The 15,861-nt window shown below is 41.5% G+C and overlaps 1 protein-coding gene across 2 annotated transcripts in view; it reads left to right on the forward strand.

Moving 5' to 3' along the window:
- LOC134402647 (glypican-5-like) overlaps positions 1–15,861 on the forward strand; it is a 505,390-nt gene that overhangs the window by 26,970 nt on the left and 462,559 nt on the right. For both annotated transcript variants that reach the window (XM_063132253.1, XM_063132254.1), the window contains exon 2: positions 15,468–15,629. In XM_063132253.1, the coding sequence (XP_062988323.1) occupies positions 15,468–15,629 (162 nt within the window). The remainder of the gene's footprint in view (positions 1–15,467; positions 15,630–15,861) is intronic.

Raw genomic sequence — 15,861 nt, forward strand, 5'->3', positions numbered from 1 at the left:
CATGGATTCTCCAGTATGGGGTTCCACTAGGGTCAGTCTTGTCCCCCATGCTGTTTAACATTTAAATGAAACTCTTGGGTGTGGTCATCCAGAGTTTTAGAGTGCGTTGTCAGTTTGCTGATAATACACAGCTCTATTTCTCCTTTTCATCTTTATCAGGTGAGGCTGTGGATGTGCTGAACTGCGACAATGGACTGGATTAATAAACTGAAGCTCAATCCAGACAAGACTGAGATGCTGTTAGTGGGTGGTTCTGTTGACTGGATGGAGGGTGTTCAACCTGTTCTGGATGGGGTTGCACTCCCCCTGAAGTAGCAGGTTCGTAGCTTGGGGGTTCTCCTAGAACCATCTCTGTCACTTGAGCCTCAGGTGGCCTCGGTGGTCTGCCTTCTACCAGCTTTGGTTGGTGGCCCAGCTACACCCATATCTGGACAGGGATAACCTGGCTTCAGTTGTCTACACCCTGGTAACCTCCAAGTTAGATTACTGTAATGCACTCTACATGGGCTGCCTTTGAAGATGGTTCGGAAGCTGCAGCTTATGCACAATGCAGCAGCCAGAGTGATAACAGGGACCAGAAGGTTTGAACCTATAAGACCCACTCTGGCTCACTTGCATTGGCTGCCTTTATGTTTCCAAGCTTGATTCAAGATGCTGGTTTTAACCTATAAAGCCTTACATGGCTTGGGCCCCCAATACCTGATGGAACACGTCTCCCGTCATGAACCTACCTGAGGGCAGCTCGGAGGATGGCAACAAGAGAGAGGGCCTGTTCTGTTGTGCCACCCCACAACTGTGGAACAATCTCCCTGATGAGGCCCGCCCAGCGCCGACATTGTTATCTTTTCAGTGCCATGTCAAGACTTTTCTCTTCTCCCAGGCATTTAGCAATATGTAATTAGCCTGGGTTTGTTTTTGTATGTTTTTGTGGTTTTAAATTGTATGATTTTGTGATTTTAAATTTTTGTATATTCTTTTAAAGTGTTTTTATCCTATGTAAACCACCCAGAGAGCTTTGGCTATGGGGCGGTATACAAATGTAATAAATAATAATTTCCAGCATGGAGAAGAACTTGCTGTACCTCCCTGCCATATAGCTGCTATATAACGAGCCTGCCAGAAAACAAGAGGCAGCCATCTGAATTAAGCACTAACGTACTTGAATACGCAGGGGTTCAAAGCCAGATTTTTGAGACCTAAGCACTTCAAGCCCAGGGCTTGGATGGACAAATCTGTCAATTTTGGTTAATCTACCATATTCCACATTCCATTTTTTAAAAACCACAAGTTCTTTCTGGCCTGAATAGGGAGGTCTTTGTGACACAGATAAACTCTGATCAGAACTGAACTGAACTGAAGTTCTCACCCATCCCTTTTAAAGACTTCTTTCAGATGTTTATGGTAAACACATGAGGATGGTTAACAGCAGCTTGGTTCACAAGGATGTTAGGCGTGGGGATTGCTTGTGCACCCACGTCCAGTGGAGGCTGGTAGCTCCAATGTCAGTGGGGAGCTGAATCCGCTCTAGAACTCCGAAGGAGCTATCCAGGGTGCTGACCTCAGAGCCACCAGCCTCCACTGGCCACATCCCCATCTCTGTTTTGCTCCTCACACGTGGCAGGTAAATGCTTCCTTCGGGCTACAATGTACTTGAGGCTTTCAAAAACTTGTTGGCAAGCCTTGTCACCAAAGATTCCTGTGTAGACTTAGCCCTTGCTTTTTGGTCCTGTATATTTTTATCAACATATTCTCTTGCCACTGCCCTAAACCTTTCTCATATTATTTTGTCATGCAAATTTATTCTGTTTGGGTTATTCTCTTGGGAGGTTACCAGTAGAATAATCCATCCAAGTCCTGACAAAAAGTATGAAGAGTTCTGAATGTAATAGTATCGGTGGGTCATGGTAGCTTTGTTCAGCAATGACTTAAGCTGGATAGTTCAGCATATCTCTACATTAGTGGTTAAATGTATTCATTATACTAACAAGAGCCTTATTCATGCAGGGTCTATTCTTCATCCATTATGCATGCATAATTCCCATTAATGCTAGTGGGGGTTAAGTGTGCATACTGAAACAAGAGGAAAGCTTGTGTTTACATATCCTTGTTTGCGCTAAGTACATTTTCTAAAGTCCGCACAGGGAACAGATCAAATTTCCTTATTTTAGCCCATTTTTATGGAAGCAAATGTTGTTTCATGATACATTTTGACCAGAATATTACAGAACCATTTGAGGCGGCATTCAGAATATTTACATATTACTGTATTCCATTCCTTCGTATGGGATTCTCTCCTCCCTCTCACCATGCACACAACACACACATACAAATGAGTGTGTTTTAGGGTTTAGGAGTTTGGAGGTGTTCCAGTCACATAAATGGTTCTAACAATGCTCTTCAAGCAAAAGACACCAAATGGATATTAGTCTTTTTCATACTATCTACATCAAACAGGATATTGCACTATGAAAGTGGTATGAAAGCAGTATATAAAGGCAGGAGCCACAACAAGCAGGATATAGGACTACGTAAGCAGTATATGGTATGTATCAATGGGCCCATACTGCTATAAAGCAGTAGCATGGCTCCTGCCTTTTATATACCACTTTCATAGTGCAATATCCAGATTGGTGTAGATTAGGCCCCAGTCTCCTTAGGCAATCCATCACTGGACAAATGACAGAAACCAGCAGGTTCCACAAATCTGCACTTTGTTTTAAAAAGCCCTGAAGTTTCCGGTTGCTTGCTTCCTTCCTTCCCCAATGGTGCAGTCGATCTATGTGTTACAGGCATCATTGAAAAACTAGTACCTATGTCCTCTGCATGATGGACTTCTGTTGTGGTGTAACATATCACAGTGAAGCCTTATGGGTGGGTGATGGCATTGGCAATGCAGTGGTAGTAAAAATCTCTGAAGTGGCTGTTATCCCCCGCTCCCCATAATGCCCTGGGGGTGGCACCCTCCACTCCCTCCCAAATGCCCCCAGAGTGATCCACAGGTATCCTAGGGGGAAAGAATGGCAGACACCCAGAGGAGTGCAACAGGGTCAGGAGAAGTCCCTTTTGCTACTTTTGTTAGCAGTGCAACAGAGAATTTTGGGAGCTTATTTTATTTTTATTTATTTATTTATTTATTTATTTCATTTCTATACCGCCCAATAGCCGAAGCTCTCTGGGCAGTTCACAAAAATTAAAACCATGAAGAGCATAATCAAACAACCAACAATTTAAAAACACAAATACAAAATACAATATAAAAAGCACGACCAGGATAAAACCACACAGCAAAAATTGATATAGGTTAAAATATGAAATTAAAACAGAGTTTAAATTTAAGTTAAATTAGGTGTTAAAATATTGAGAAAATAAAAAGGTCTTCAGCTGGAGATGAAAGGAAAACAATGTAGGCGCCAAGCGAACCTCTCTGGGGAGCTCATTCCACAGCCGGGGTGCCACAGCAGAGAAAGCCCTCCTCCTAGTAGCTTCCCTATCTGAATGCACTATCTGTGCTAACATTTGGATCTAGTTGCAATCCCTGTTTTATACACAGGGTCAATTTAAAGGCCATCATTTGTATGTGCTAAAAGACACACAGGGTATGGAACTTGCCACCACTGATGCCATGACTTTTGTAGACCTGCATGGGATTTATTGCTTGCCTCTGGTGTAAAAGGCTGAAAAAGAAATTGCGTTTGTCTAGGAATCTTTACACATTCCAGAAGATAAACTGCTGTGACGATATTCAAGGCTGGCAGTTTTGTTGATATCATTTAGATTTCTTTCAAATCCTCCATCCAGGGACCTTGACAGAGATATTTTATTATGGAAAGGTTCTTTTCTTATCTTGGTCACATTTACATGTTGGCATTTTAGCTTCCACTTAGATTGGGCCCATCTGAATAGTCTTCCTCTTTTGTTTTCTGAAAATATGAAGCAGAATGAGCAAGTTCTGCTCCCTGTAAAATGGAAGCAGTTTTTGGACCAGTTACTTAATCTGCTCCACACCAGTGAAGTCACTTTTCAAACCCAGCTGCCATGTGACATAAAACACAATTCCAAGGCCCACTAATGTCTAGATTTACATTGATAATTAAATGCTAGTTAAGTATCTCATTGGCAATTTTTATTTTGTGACTGCAGCGCACACATAACACAACACACATGCATAAAAGAAATAGGCAACCAACTCAATTCCAATGTGCATTTTTGTTTTATAATGAATGTTCCAAGAGATGGGGACTTTAACGTTTATTTTTTAATTTATTTAAAACATTCCTTGGCCACCTTTCAGGGCAGAAGCCCTCACAATGCAGCTTACAACAATAAAATACATAAAACATTAAAAGTAATAAAATATTAATAATATCAATAAAGCAGCAATTAAAACAATAAAAACAAAAATAAAACCACCAGGAACAAGTTTTAAGGCCTTCCTGAAAGCCTGCAAGGAAGGTGCATGGCAGACCTCTGATGGAAGTTTGTTCCAGAGGTTTGGGGCAACTGCAGAGAAGGCCTTCTCCTGTGTGGGCACCCACCTAATTTTCCTCACAGGAGGGCAAATGAGAAGGGCCTCCCAAGCCATATCCAGATAAACGATCCAGAAGGTTACCATGGTCAATGGTATAGAAAGCCACTGAGAGGTCCAGGAGAACCAACATAGTTGCACTCCCCCTATCTATTCCATAGTGTAAGTCATTAACCAGGGTGACCAAGGCTGTTTCCATCCCATAACCAGGCCTGAAACCTGACTGGAATGGATCTAGGTAATCAGCTTCATCCAAAACAGCTTGGAGTTTTGAGGCCACCACATGCTCCAAGCACCTATTCAAAAAACAGTACGACCACATTCATGTGCAGCAGTCTTTCCAACCTGGAGTCTTCAAGCTTTCTGGCCTAAAACTCTCAACTTTCCTGACCATTGGCCATGTGGGTTGGGACTGATGGGACTTGAACATTTAGAGGCCACTATGTTGGGAAAGGCTGACAAACAGAATAGGCTTCATCAAAGAGGTATCAAAATTATATATATTGACTCCTCAGCAGTGTTGGCTCCAGGTTTTGAGCCCCCTCAGGCAAGACACCCTCAAAGGGTCCCCTCCCTCACTGAATCTGATCTTTCGCCACCATTGTCACCAGATGCTATTGCTCCTCATCCTCTTTCTAGAGAGGCAGTGAGCAAGTAGGCAGTGGCATCTACTGCTCCTCCTGTTCTCGGGGCCAAGGTGAGAGGCAGATGAACAAGCAGGTGGCAATGGTGAAGAGGGGAAGCAAGGGCAGGGGGCTCTTGTGAGTGGGCCCCTGTTGGGATGTGGACCCTTGGCAGGTGGCAGGCCATGCCTACCCTTAGTGCTGACCCTGCTCCTTAGAAATGAATTAAGAAAGGCACTTACATTTAGGGATGTACGGGGATTTCTGTTCATTCATAAATCACTTGAAAATGCCTTGTTGTCAAACCCATAAATGAATGTTGTCCAAAAATGTTCACATGTTCCCAGAGTTGTATTCAAAAAAGCAAAGTGTCTACTTTTAAATATGCACCAGTTTAAAATGCAGAAAAATGTGCATTTTTAAAAACGTGCATTTTTGAAGTTTTTTAAAATTCACATTTTCACACTTTAGTCTATGGTGGGAAAGCACACACTTTAGGGGGAAAAAACATGCACTTGCCCTGTCCAAATGAACTGGGGGGGGGGACAACCCAGATAGCAAACAAGAGTGGGAGTGAGCTGAACCAAGCTTTGACGTAAAGTTCAGAGAATTTCAGCAAGCTTGAGCATCCCTCCTTATTTTACAGAGCAGGAACTAAGTCAAAAGAGTATATGTTTAATCCTGCCTAGGAGCTACTCTGGCTGACCTGGAAATGTTGTCCCTAACTACAGCATTTTGCTGTGAGATTATAGTTACTCATCACTGAGGGCCGTACACCCTCCTCTTCATATGTTCTGTAACTGAACTGTGGCTTTCAAAAACGGTTCTGGGGCTGATCCCTGCCTCAAAGCCATAACGATATGGCTTGCTTTATCATTGTAACTAATCTGTGGGCTGGAATAGGCATAGTTTTCACAGCTGGCTGCAGAATGCTGGATTAAATTGACTGTGGTTTGATTCATTAGACTTCCCCCCCTCCCCCGCCAAGTTATGAACCAACCTTTCCATGAGAACAGCTACTGTTTCTCAGGGGTGGTTCCCATTATCTTGCTGGACTGAAAGCATACCACTATGAGAAATAGCCACCACTTGGTATAAAGCATTCTCATACAAACTCCATAGCCATAAATGTGTCTTTGGGAAAGCTCTGGGAATGGTGCATGGAGACAAAACTGATGGTGTTAAATACTGAAGCATGTGGAGAGGCAAAAAAGAAGTAATTATGTATTAAAACTTAATTCTGTGCTGCTGATACAGTTTCTGTTAATTTGCTTGGTACAATAAATTTTACAGATACTACAAAGCCAAGTCAACTACAAGGATATTGATAAATCAAGGGCAGTATCCCATTCTATCCTTTTTGTTCAATCGTGTTGTGCTTCAGACAAAAATGTGACTTGTCTGAGGCACAATCCTGTGGGCTCTAGACAAAGTCTGGGGGACATTGGATAGTTCTGAGTCCTGGATTCCACCTTGGAGTCAGTGTTCTGACCTTGGAGCCAGGGATCCAAGTTTCCCACCCTCTCTCTCTTGCAGCCAGCATGGAGAGAACCATGCCGGCTGCTTCTCTAAGGCCACAAAGGCTTATAATAAATTTCCATCCCTTGGTTTCTACCACATTCATTTTTTTAAAAAAAATCTCAAGTTCCTTTCATTTCAGATACAAAGAAATTTGAGAATATGTAGAAGTTCTTATCAAAAACAAACTTAATTGAAATTCCCATTGAGACCTAAATTAGAGCCAGGCCACGTGTCCAGCCGGTGGATGGGATTCCAGTGGAACACATTGGTCCTCTCAGATTCATAGTTTGTTGCATCACAGGCACCTTCAGTTAGAAACTGGATCTCAGACAGCCGGGCTAGGAAAGGTTGTTGCCCGGCTCCTTGGAGAGCTGTAGCGGGTCAGAGTAGATAATGCTAGTCTAAATTGATATAAGGCAACTTCATTTGTGTTGTGATTATTCAGCTACCCCCATACCTGGTTAATAAATATAAATGATTTGGGGAAATACTGTAGTCAGACATGTGTCTTATTAGGTCATTAGTCATTACTCTTCATTGGTATGGACTCTGCACCAACCAACAATTTGAGACAGATGTATCTATTTGTCATCTTACAGATAACTATATTTTCTCTAAATTAAATTATCATCAGTATAGGAACAATGAAAAAATGTGATTGGGAGTCTCTCTCTGGACCAACGCCCCCATTAGGTATTACTCCACACTTGGGAGCCAATTGAGTTTAAAGAAATCAGCAAATTTAAAAGCAGCAGCTAGATAAAATATAAAATAAATAGTTTAGAAACTATTCTAAAGACCCTGTAATTATGATTGCTAAAAATGAAAACTCCAGGAGTGTAAGAAAAGAAAGGCCTATCTAGTGGAGCATTGTGTTTATACAGTAGCCAACTAGATACACATAGGAAGCCCAGAAGTAGGACATGAGTGCAACATCAGAACCCTCTCTCTCAGATTCCCCAGCAACTGGCATAGAAAGGCCTACTGCCTCTGATACTGGAGGTAATATATAGGCACCATGACTAGTAGGCATTGATATTTATTCTTCAAGAATTATCTAATCCCCTTGTGAAGAAACACATATTTTGTGGGGTAACAGTTTAATATGTTAAACTGTTACATCTATGACTGAAGACAAAGGCTAGAAGGCGTAAATGTGTGCTTTTTATTAATGGCTTGAACCAGAAGAGTAATACATTGCAAATATAATGTGTTGGTGGAGTGGCAGTTACTGTTATCGTTGAGAGGGGAATATGAAGCCAGGTTTCACTCTTACATATGGGAATGTTGGATCGAAATTGGTACCATCTGATTGGAGCAGAGCTAAACATTCTAAAGATGCCTATTGGTTCTGAGTCTGAACAAAGATGGTGTGATGGAATGTTGGCCACATAAAAGCTGATTAGCTGGAGGGTTCTGCCAGGAGCAAATATAAGGCTCTGTTTAGAGGCATTTGCTGGAGAGTTTCTCTAGAAGAGGTTCATCTGAGAGTATCACCAGGGAAGAGTGGCAAAGAAGTGTCTTTACGAGAGGCTGATAGACAGGGAAAGACAGTAGCACAACAGCAGATACACTGGGAGATATATTGGAAGCAAACAAGGCAAAAGAATGCCAGCAAGTATGGGGAGGAAGACACCAACAGCAGCCTTCTGGGAGAGCCATGGCCTGGGTAACAGTTTCTGGAGGTCTGAAGACAGATCAGCTGCTTGACCAGGTTGAGGACTTCAAGGGAATCTGGTAAACTGCCATTAAAGGTCCCAAGTAGAAGTCAAACCTTACTTAAATATCGAACTCTCATTGCCAGACATGTGTGTTAACTGGGGCGGAGCTTGATTGGGGAATTGGCTTAAGTTTGGTTAGGGTTAGGAAAGAATTGTGGCTTCTATAATGTGATTGCTGATTTCTATACTGTCTGTACCAATCATAAATAATAAAGTTTTTTAAAAATTAAAATACTATATATTGTTTACTTTCCCTGTACCTCTGATCAGTTTATCTCATGCCTAATGCTCAACTACCTTAGATAAAAGGGGTATATTAAATAAGGGGGGGGCGTAGATTTATGGTGAGAATGGAGGTGAATGGTGGGATAACCTATGTAAGCTTTCCCCATTTTGGTGTTAGTTGCAGTGGGATTGCCCAGAACTGATGGGTGGATCCACCACAATTCATGGCTATAGTGGTGAGATTGCCTCGGGGAGAAGGGGGTGTTCCTCCATACCGCCTTTAAAGCTGACATAATTGGTGGCCATTGCTACAGCTTGTGGTAGCAAATTCCATAGCTTATGTACTGTGTGAAGATGTACTTACTTTTATCTGTCCTGAATCTCCCACCCTTCCACTTCATTGGGTGACTTTGGGTTCTAGTATCCACTTTCTCTGCACCATGTTTAATTTTATACACCTCTATCATGTCTCCCTTTACTTGTCTTTTTTCTAAGCTAAACAATGCCAAGCATTGTAACCTTTCCTTGTAGGGTTTTGCTCTAGCCCTTTCATCATTTTGGTTGCCCTTTTCTTTACCTTTTCCAGTTCTATAATGTATTTTTTGAGATTTTGACATTCCAGTCTCAGAAGAAAAACTTAGGAGGAAAAGTTCAGTGTCTGAATTACAAATGACACTTTGAAAACACTTGAATGGAAATCTTGAAGTTTTACCTTGAAATTTGGGAGAGTTTATTGCCACAAGCTTGATTATTTTGGTTTTGGAGTTATCAAAGAAACTTAATACCACTGCAAATACTGTATAATATTATTAAATATTATACAGTATATTGCATCAGCTATCAATCTCTGTCAAACCAAATACTGAAATAAAATTTCATTAGGCACCAGATAATGATGCCAGTTATTTGTCAAATAAGAGATATTCAGAGAATATCCAGTGACTACTCAACATAAACATTCACAGGACAGAACTTTGAGTCTGATTTGTGAAGTTAAATCCACCTCATTTAACTACATAACACATATGCAGCTCATTCTTTTGTACAGCTTTCTCTTTATCAAATGTTTATCCAATAAATGTTCAGTGCCTGACAGTTATCAGTTGGAACATGTGCATGAAAATCTTTCATACTGAGAATCCACACAAGAAGAAGAGGGTTTCTCACCGTGGTATTTTTATATTGAAAAAATACCATGGTATTTCTCTCCTTTATATTTTAGGCATAGGGGGATTCATTTTGATCTTTCCCTTCCCATTGTTGTTGTTGTTGTATTGTTCCCTTTTATGTATCTTGACTTGGTTATTCCTAGGGAGGGAAATACAAATTGGTGTTTTGTTCAAGGTAGCTACAAGCCATAGTGAATAGCACTGAACTAGAGATGTGAAGGCCCAGAAAAAAAACGGAAAAATTAAGAAAAAAAACCGGTTTCCCCCCGGGTTTCCCCCTGAAGGCTTTTTCTTTTGTTTCTTTCCGAAAATTGGAAAAATTGAAAAAAAATGAAAAATGGATTACGGATGTTTTATTTTAGCATGATGAATAAAATGTTTAAGACAAGGTGTTCAGATACTTACTTCTCCAAATGATTTCTAAAAACTGTACAGTATCAGATTATTACAATGTCTGTGCACCAAGGACAAGCAAGTCCTAGGTTGCAAACTGAGACTACAACTCTCAAATGCAAGAGGAAGATGCATTTCTGCCTCTAGGGGGCACTTCCATGGAAGCAGAGACTGGAACTAATACTGATAGCTATAGGTTAAAAAAATAGTCTTATTAAATTTCTTGCATATTCATTGAATCTTGGTCCCGTCCCCCCATTTTTCTTAGTTTTTTGGGGGGAATGGGGGCTTTATGTTTTGACACTGGAGGACTAGTGGAGACATAAATAATTTTCTTTGTTACTAATGTTGGTGGTTTCTTCAGTTGTTGTTATTTTTTAAAATTGTTTTTTGCCTGCTCCTCATAAACTGGCAGAACCAAAGAGGTTCCTTACAGTTCAGGTGTTCCTGTTACAAAAAAAAAAAAAAAAAAGTAAATTAAATTCGTAATAATTGTTTGAATACACTACTTTCAATATACCAAATGTAATAATTTTATACCAAACCAACTTGGACATAATTACCTTTTATGTTCCTAATGTAACAAAGTGACTTTCAATCTGTAAAAAGTGCTAATATTGCATTATTTCAATTTTTCCGAAAATTTTCGTTTTTTCCGGAAAAAACAGAAAAAAACTAGTTTTTTTCCCCATGGCTTCAAAATTTCCGGAAATTTTACATCTCTACACTGAACAGGAATAGATATTTCATCATCATTCTCTGTAACAGTGAACCCAGGTGGCTGAGTGCTGATAGAACTGGAACAAAAATGGGCTGGGGCACCGAGAAACATGAAAGGGGTATCAGCATTGTCAGGTAAACCCCAAGGTATGCAGATGTACAAAAAATAATTTAAAAATTGACTGGAAGGGATCTACACAAATCTGCCCCCAGAAAAGAGTTCTATAAAGACTGAGCATGCTCATTGGGCTTTGGGGGCCCTGGGATGTTGAGTGTCAGTTGGAAAAAGAATAAGGTGAGGGAGGATAATTGGCCTACTTAGCCCCCAATAACTTAGAGTCTCATGAGAAGAAGATGGTAGAACCCTGTTAATGGGTGAACTTATTTTTGCAAGTCTCATTAAAATAAAGCTGGCTTTATTTTAAGTAGGTGTTTTTTTCCCCTTTGTCAGTTGTACTGTGATTACAGAAATTGTTTCTCAATACAAAAAGCCTGCTGTGTTTTTCTTTTCTTTATCAGACAAGGTTGGAATGAGTTGGGCCTGGCAGTAGGGCTGTGCACCACCACCCTGAACTGCTTCGGGTCGATCTGATCCTCCCCCAATCCGCTCCAGAACCAGATCTGGAGCGAGATCCGTAGGGCCAGATTGATATTCAGCCCCCATTTTGCCCCCACTTCCCCACTTACTTGCCTCCGCGGCAGAAGGCGGAGGCAGGTAAGTGGCGAAGGGGGGACAAAATGAGGACTCCCTGGCTCCGCCGCCGCCATCACCTCATGGACAGCGCCGGCGCCAGGTAAGCCCCCTCCCCCCACTTACCTGTGTCCAGAGCTTTGGAACGGTTCAAATTGCTTCGGCGTGTTCTGAACCGCTTCATGCCGATCTGGACCTCCCCCAATCCGCTTTGGAACTGGGTTTCAGAGGTCCGGATCGGCCCGCTCTGCTTCGGATTCGGGGATCCGAAACGGAGCAGAGCACAGCCCCACCTGTGTAGATAATTAGTTGGATCATTTGTTATATAGCAGCCTCCTATGTTCTAGTTATGAGTCTCATGAAAAGCAGAGGTAGACAACACATGAGTCGCTTGTGTGCCCAGTCATTTTTGTTGCTCCCAACTCCCCACCTCTCACCAGCACTACTGAATTTGCTGCCATAGCTGCAAAAAAAGCATTGTAAATTTAAAATGAGGCGCATAGGGAACTTGGTGCTTTCCCCCTGCTGCCTCTGTGCCACTGAATTTTGGTGGCAGTGTAGTGGTGGTGGTGGGGTTAGGGTTCAGCCTGCAATGGGGTCTGGAGGATAATGCAAGCCCTCAACCTCTAGACGTTGTCTATCTGAAATGTAAGGGAAGAGATCATGAGCTAAAAGGAAACTCTTGCTTTGTAGCATCACTTTGTTTAATTTTGATAGAACATTTATAATATGACTCTATGGGATTTTCAGTGTTGATCTCATATTCTTTAATCTCATGGAAGGCCCATGAATCCATCATTCTTCTTTTGTTGCAGGGTGTATGACTGTCTGCCATGTATACTTACAATTATCTAGCAAGCCAAGCTCTTTAAAAGCCAACGTTGTTAACTTGATTTCCTGGGAAACCCTTGTTGTCTATTTGATTTGTTTGTTCTTGTTTCAATTTGGAAATGGAATTATTATCTATTTATAATGTTGAGGCTCCACTGTGATATTTTATGCTGCCTGAACCAGAGACTGTAATATCACTTTCAGTGGCATTCCCAATAATAAGTCTCATAGTTCAAAAATATTTATTGCATGCATTTAAAACTTTATTTTCAAGCTAGTTCCATATTGTATGTTTTTGCCTCCCAGCATTGGCTGACTTTGGTGGTCTGACATCGGAATCACTGTGTGTTTTTAGGTGTAAGTGTGAGACAGAGAGAATGTGTGTGTGGGGACTTATTGCGTAAGGAAGTCTGTCTTTAGAAAGCTCACCATTATAAAGTTCCTTATTCAAGCTAGCAGGATCACTGTTTTGGCTAGTTTCACTTGGCTCCCAAAAGGGGGCCAGTGGAAGAAGATGGGTCATTGAATGCATTGACCCAACAGCTTGGGAAGGTGGTGCGCAGATGTACCCTCAGCTTGAAACCTGGTATGCATTCCTCTGGAGTGGTAACACGATGTGCCTTTCAGTTGCCAGGCAGTCTGGGTTCTTCCCTCCTCTCCCCACCATGCCTGTACCCTATTTGATGGGGGTGTGTGCTTTGCATTAAGATCTAAGAGGATGAATTTATTATCTCTTGCTAGAGTTATTGAAGAGCTCAAGACTGTACTAATCATCACTAACTATTCTCAGCAGCCAGGCGAGTTGAGTACGAAAAGCTTAGATTCATTTCCCCCCTTTCTTTCTTTCTTTCTTTCTTTCTTTCTTTCTTTCTTTCTTTCTTTCTTTCTTTCTTTTTTCTTTTTGGTGGGGGTGGGGATAACTAAAGGTTCTGTCCCAAAGCTAATATTGAAGGATGTGAAATTTCCAAGCTCGCAGTATGATGCCTGTATTGACTTCAAGGCATCACAGTGAGAATGGGGCTTGCTTTCTGTTTTGTCTTTAAATACTCTGTGTTTTGCATGGTGTTCTTTGGCATGCAGAGGATTTGTGCTGTTTCTATTGAGGAGCGATCTTTACAGCCTTTGGGCCCTGGATCTGCAGACATATTCTATGCGTTCATTCAGGAGATTAATGGGGCAAGGAATCTTTGCAGCCAACTGCTGTTAAAGTATCTGCGGCCGTTTCTTCTGTTTGTCCTATAAAGATTAATATTTTTCCTGGAGGTAAATATTTCCATCAATACGTTTGTTGGTACATGTGTCAGCAGCAATACCTCTAGAAATTGCACATCTTCTATGAGTCTAAACCTAGAAAGACAGTATAGTGGATTCTGTAGATTGAAGGGAAAATTCAATTCATGACCATCACTCACATTTACTTCAGTGCATTTCCCATCGTATGTATTTAAGGTTCTATAATAGCCTTCCCCAACCTGGTACCCTCCAGATGCCTTGGACTTCAACTCCCATTAGCGCCAGTGAGCCTAGCCAATGGTCAGGAATGCTGGGAATTGTAATAAAAAACAACTGGCAGGCACCAGGTTGGGGAAGGCTCTTTGACAATATAAAGAATGGGTCTATATGTCAAAACTACTCATCCAGTGGACAAATCCAATGCAACACTGATGTTCATAGAATCATAGAATAGCAGAGTTGGATGGGGCCTACAAGGCCATCGAGTCCAACCCTAAAGCATCCCTGACAGATGGTTGTCTAGCTGCCTCTTGAATGACTCCAGTGTGGGAGAGCCCACAACCTCCCTAGGTAACAGATTACATTGTCGTACTGCTCTAACAGTCAGGAAGTTTTTCCTGATGTCCAGCTGGAATCTGGCTTCCTTTAACTTGAGCCCGTTATTCCGTGTCCTGCACTCTGGGAGGATCGAGAAGAGATCCTGGCCCTCCTCTGTGTGACAACCTTTTAAGTATTTGAAGAGTGCTATCATGTCTCCCCTCAATCTTCTCTTCTCCAGGCTAAACATGCCCAGTTCTTTCAGTCTCTCTTCATAGGGCTTTGTTTCCAGACCCCTGCTCATCCTGGTTGCCCTCCTCTGAACACGTTCCAGCTTGTCTGCGTCCTTCTTGAAATTTGGAGCCCAGAACTGGACACAATACTCTAGATGAGGCCTAACCAGGGCTGAATAGAGAGGAACCAGTACCTCATGTGATTTGGAAGCTATACTTCTATTAATGCAGCCCCAAATAGCATTTGCCTTTCTTGCAGTCATATCACACTGTTGGCTCATATTCAGCTTGCGATCTACAACAATTCCAAGATCCTTCTTGTTTGTAGTATTGCTGAGCCAAGTATTCCCCATCTTGTAACTGTGCCTTTGGTTTCTATTTCCTAGATGTAGAACTTGGCATTTATCCCTATTAAATTTCATTCTGTTGTTTTCAGCCCAGCACTCCAGCTTATCCAGATCACTTTGAAGTTTGTTTCTGTCTTCCAGGGTATTAGCTATCCTACCCAATTTTGTGTCATCTGCAAATTTGATAAACATTCCCTGAACTTCCTCATCCAAATCATTAATAAAAATGTTGAAGAGCACATTGTCAAAAGCTTTGCTGAAGTCAAGATATATGATGTCCACAGCATTCCCACAGTCCACAAGGGAGGTTACTCGATCAAAAAATGAAATCAAATTAGTCTGACAGGATTTGTTCCTGACAAATCCATGTTGGCTTCTAGTAATCACTGCATTGATTTCAAGGTGTTTACAGATTGACTTCTTTATAATCTGCTCCAGAATTTTCCCAGGGATGGATGTCAGACTGACTGGTCTGTAGTTCCCAGGTTCCACCTTTTTGCCCTTTTTGAAGACAACAGCTGAGCTGCAGCATTCTGCACTAGCTCCAGCTTCCAGAGCAGTAGATCCCACGAGAACATTGCCTTTGTTGTACAAAATGTCTCTGGCTCTATTTATTGAGGATGTTACTGAGGTTGTGTTTTTTTTCTTTAAAAAAAAACTTTCTCTGTGTCTCTCTCCCTTTCCCTCCCTCCCAATAGATTCGAATTTACAGATTTGCCAACACAGAGCACCAACATGTTGCACTAAGAAGATGGAAGAAAGCTATCTAGCAGCTGTCCGGAGAGAGAGAATGGAGAATATCCAGACTCTAAATTTTGAACTGAAATATATGATTGTTGGTCACATCACGGCTTTTCAAGGTAAGAACACTAAATTATGAAGAGACTTTTCCATGTGTACATAAGCTCATGAGAACCTGCCTATTGGCTCAAACCTTATTGTCCCTCAAGATCTGGGGTCTCCAACGTGGTGCCAGGGGCTCTATTGTGCTCACAGACACTGCTTTTGGTGCCCACCAGGCTCTCTGGTCCTTGTGATTTTTTATTTTGTTTTAAGTTTTTTTTAATTCTTTTTTTTAACTGGGAGGCTGCA

Source organism: Elgaria multicarinata, chromosome 8 (assembly GCF_023053635.1).
Source record: "Elgaria multicarinata webbii isolate HBS135686 ecotype San Diego chromosome 8, rElgMul1.1.pri, whole genome shotgun sequence".
Classification (NCBI taxonomy): Eukaryota; Metazoa; Chordata; class Lepidosauria; order Squamata; family Anguidae; genus Elgaria; species Elgaria multicarinata.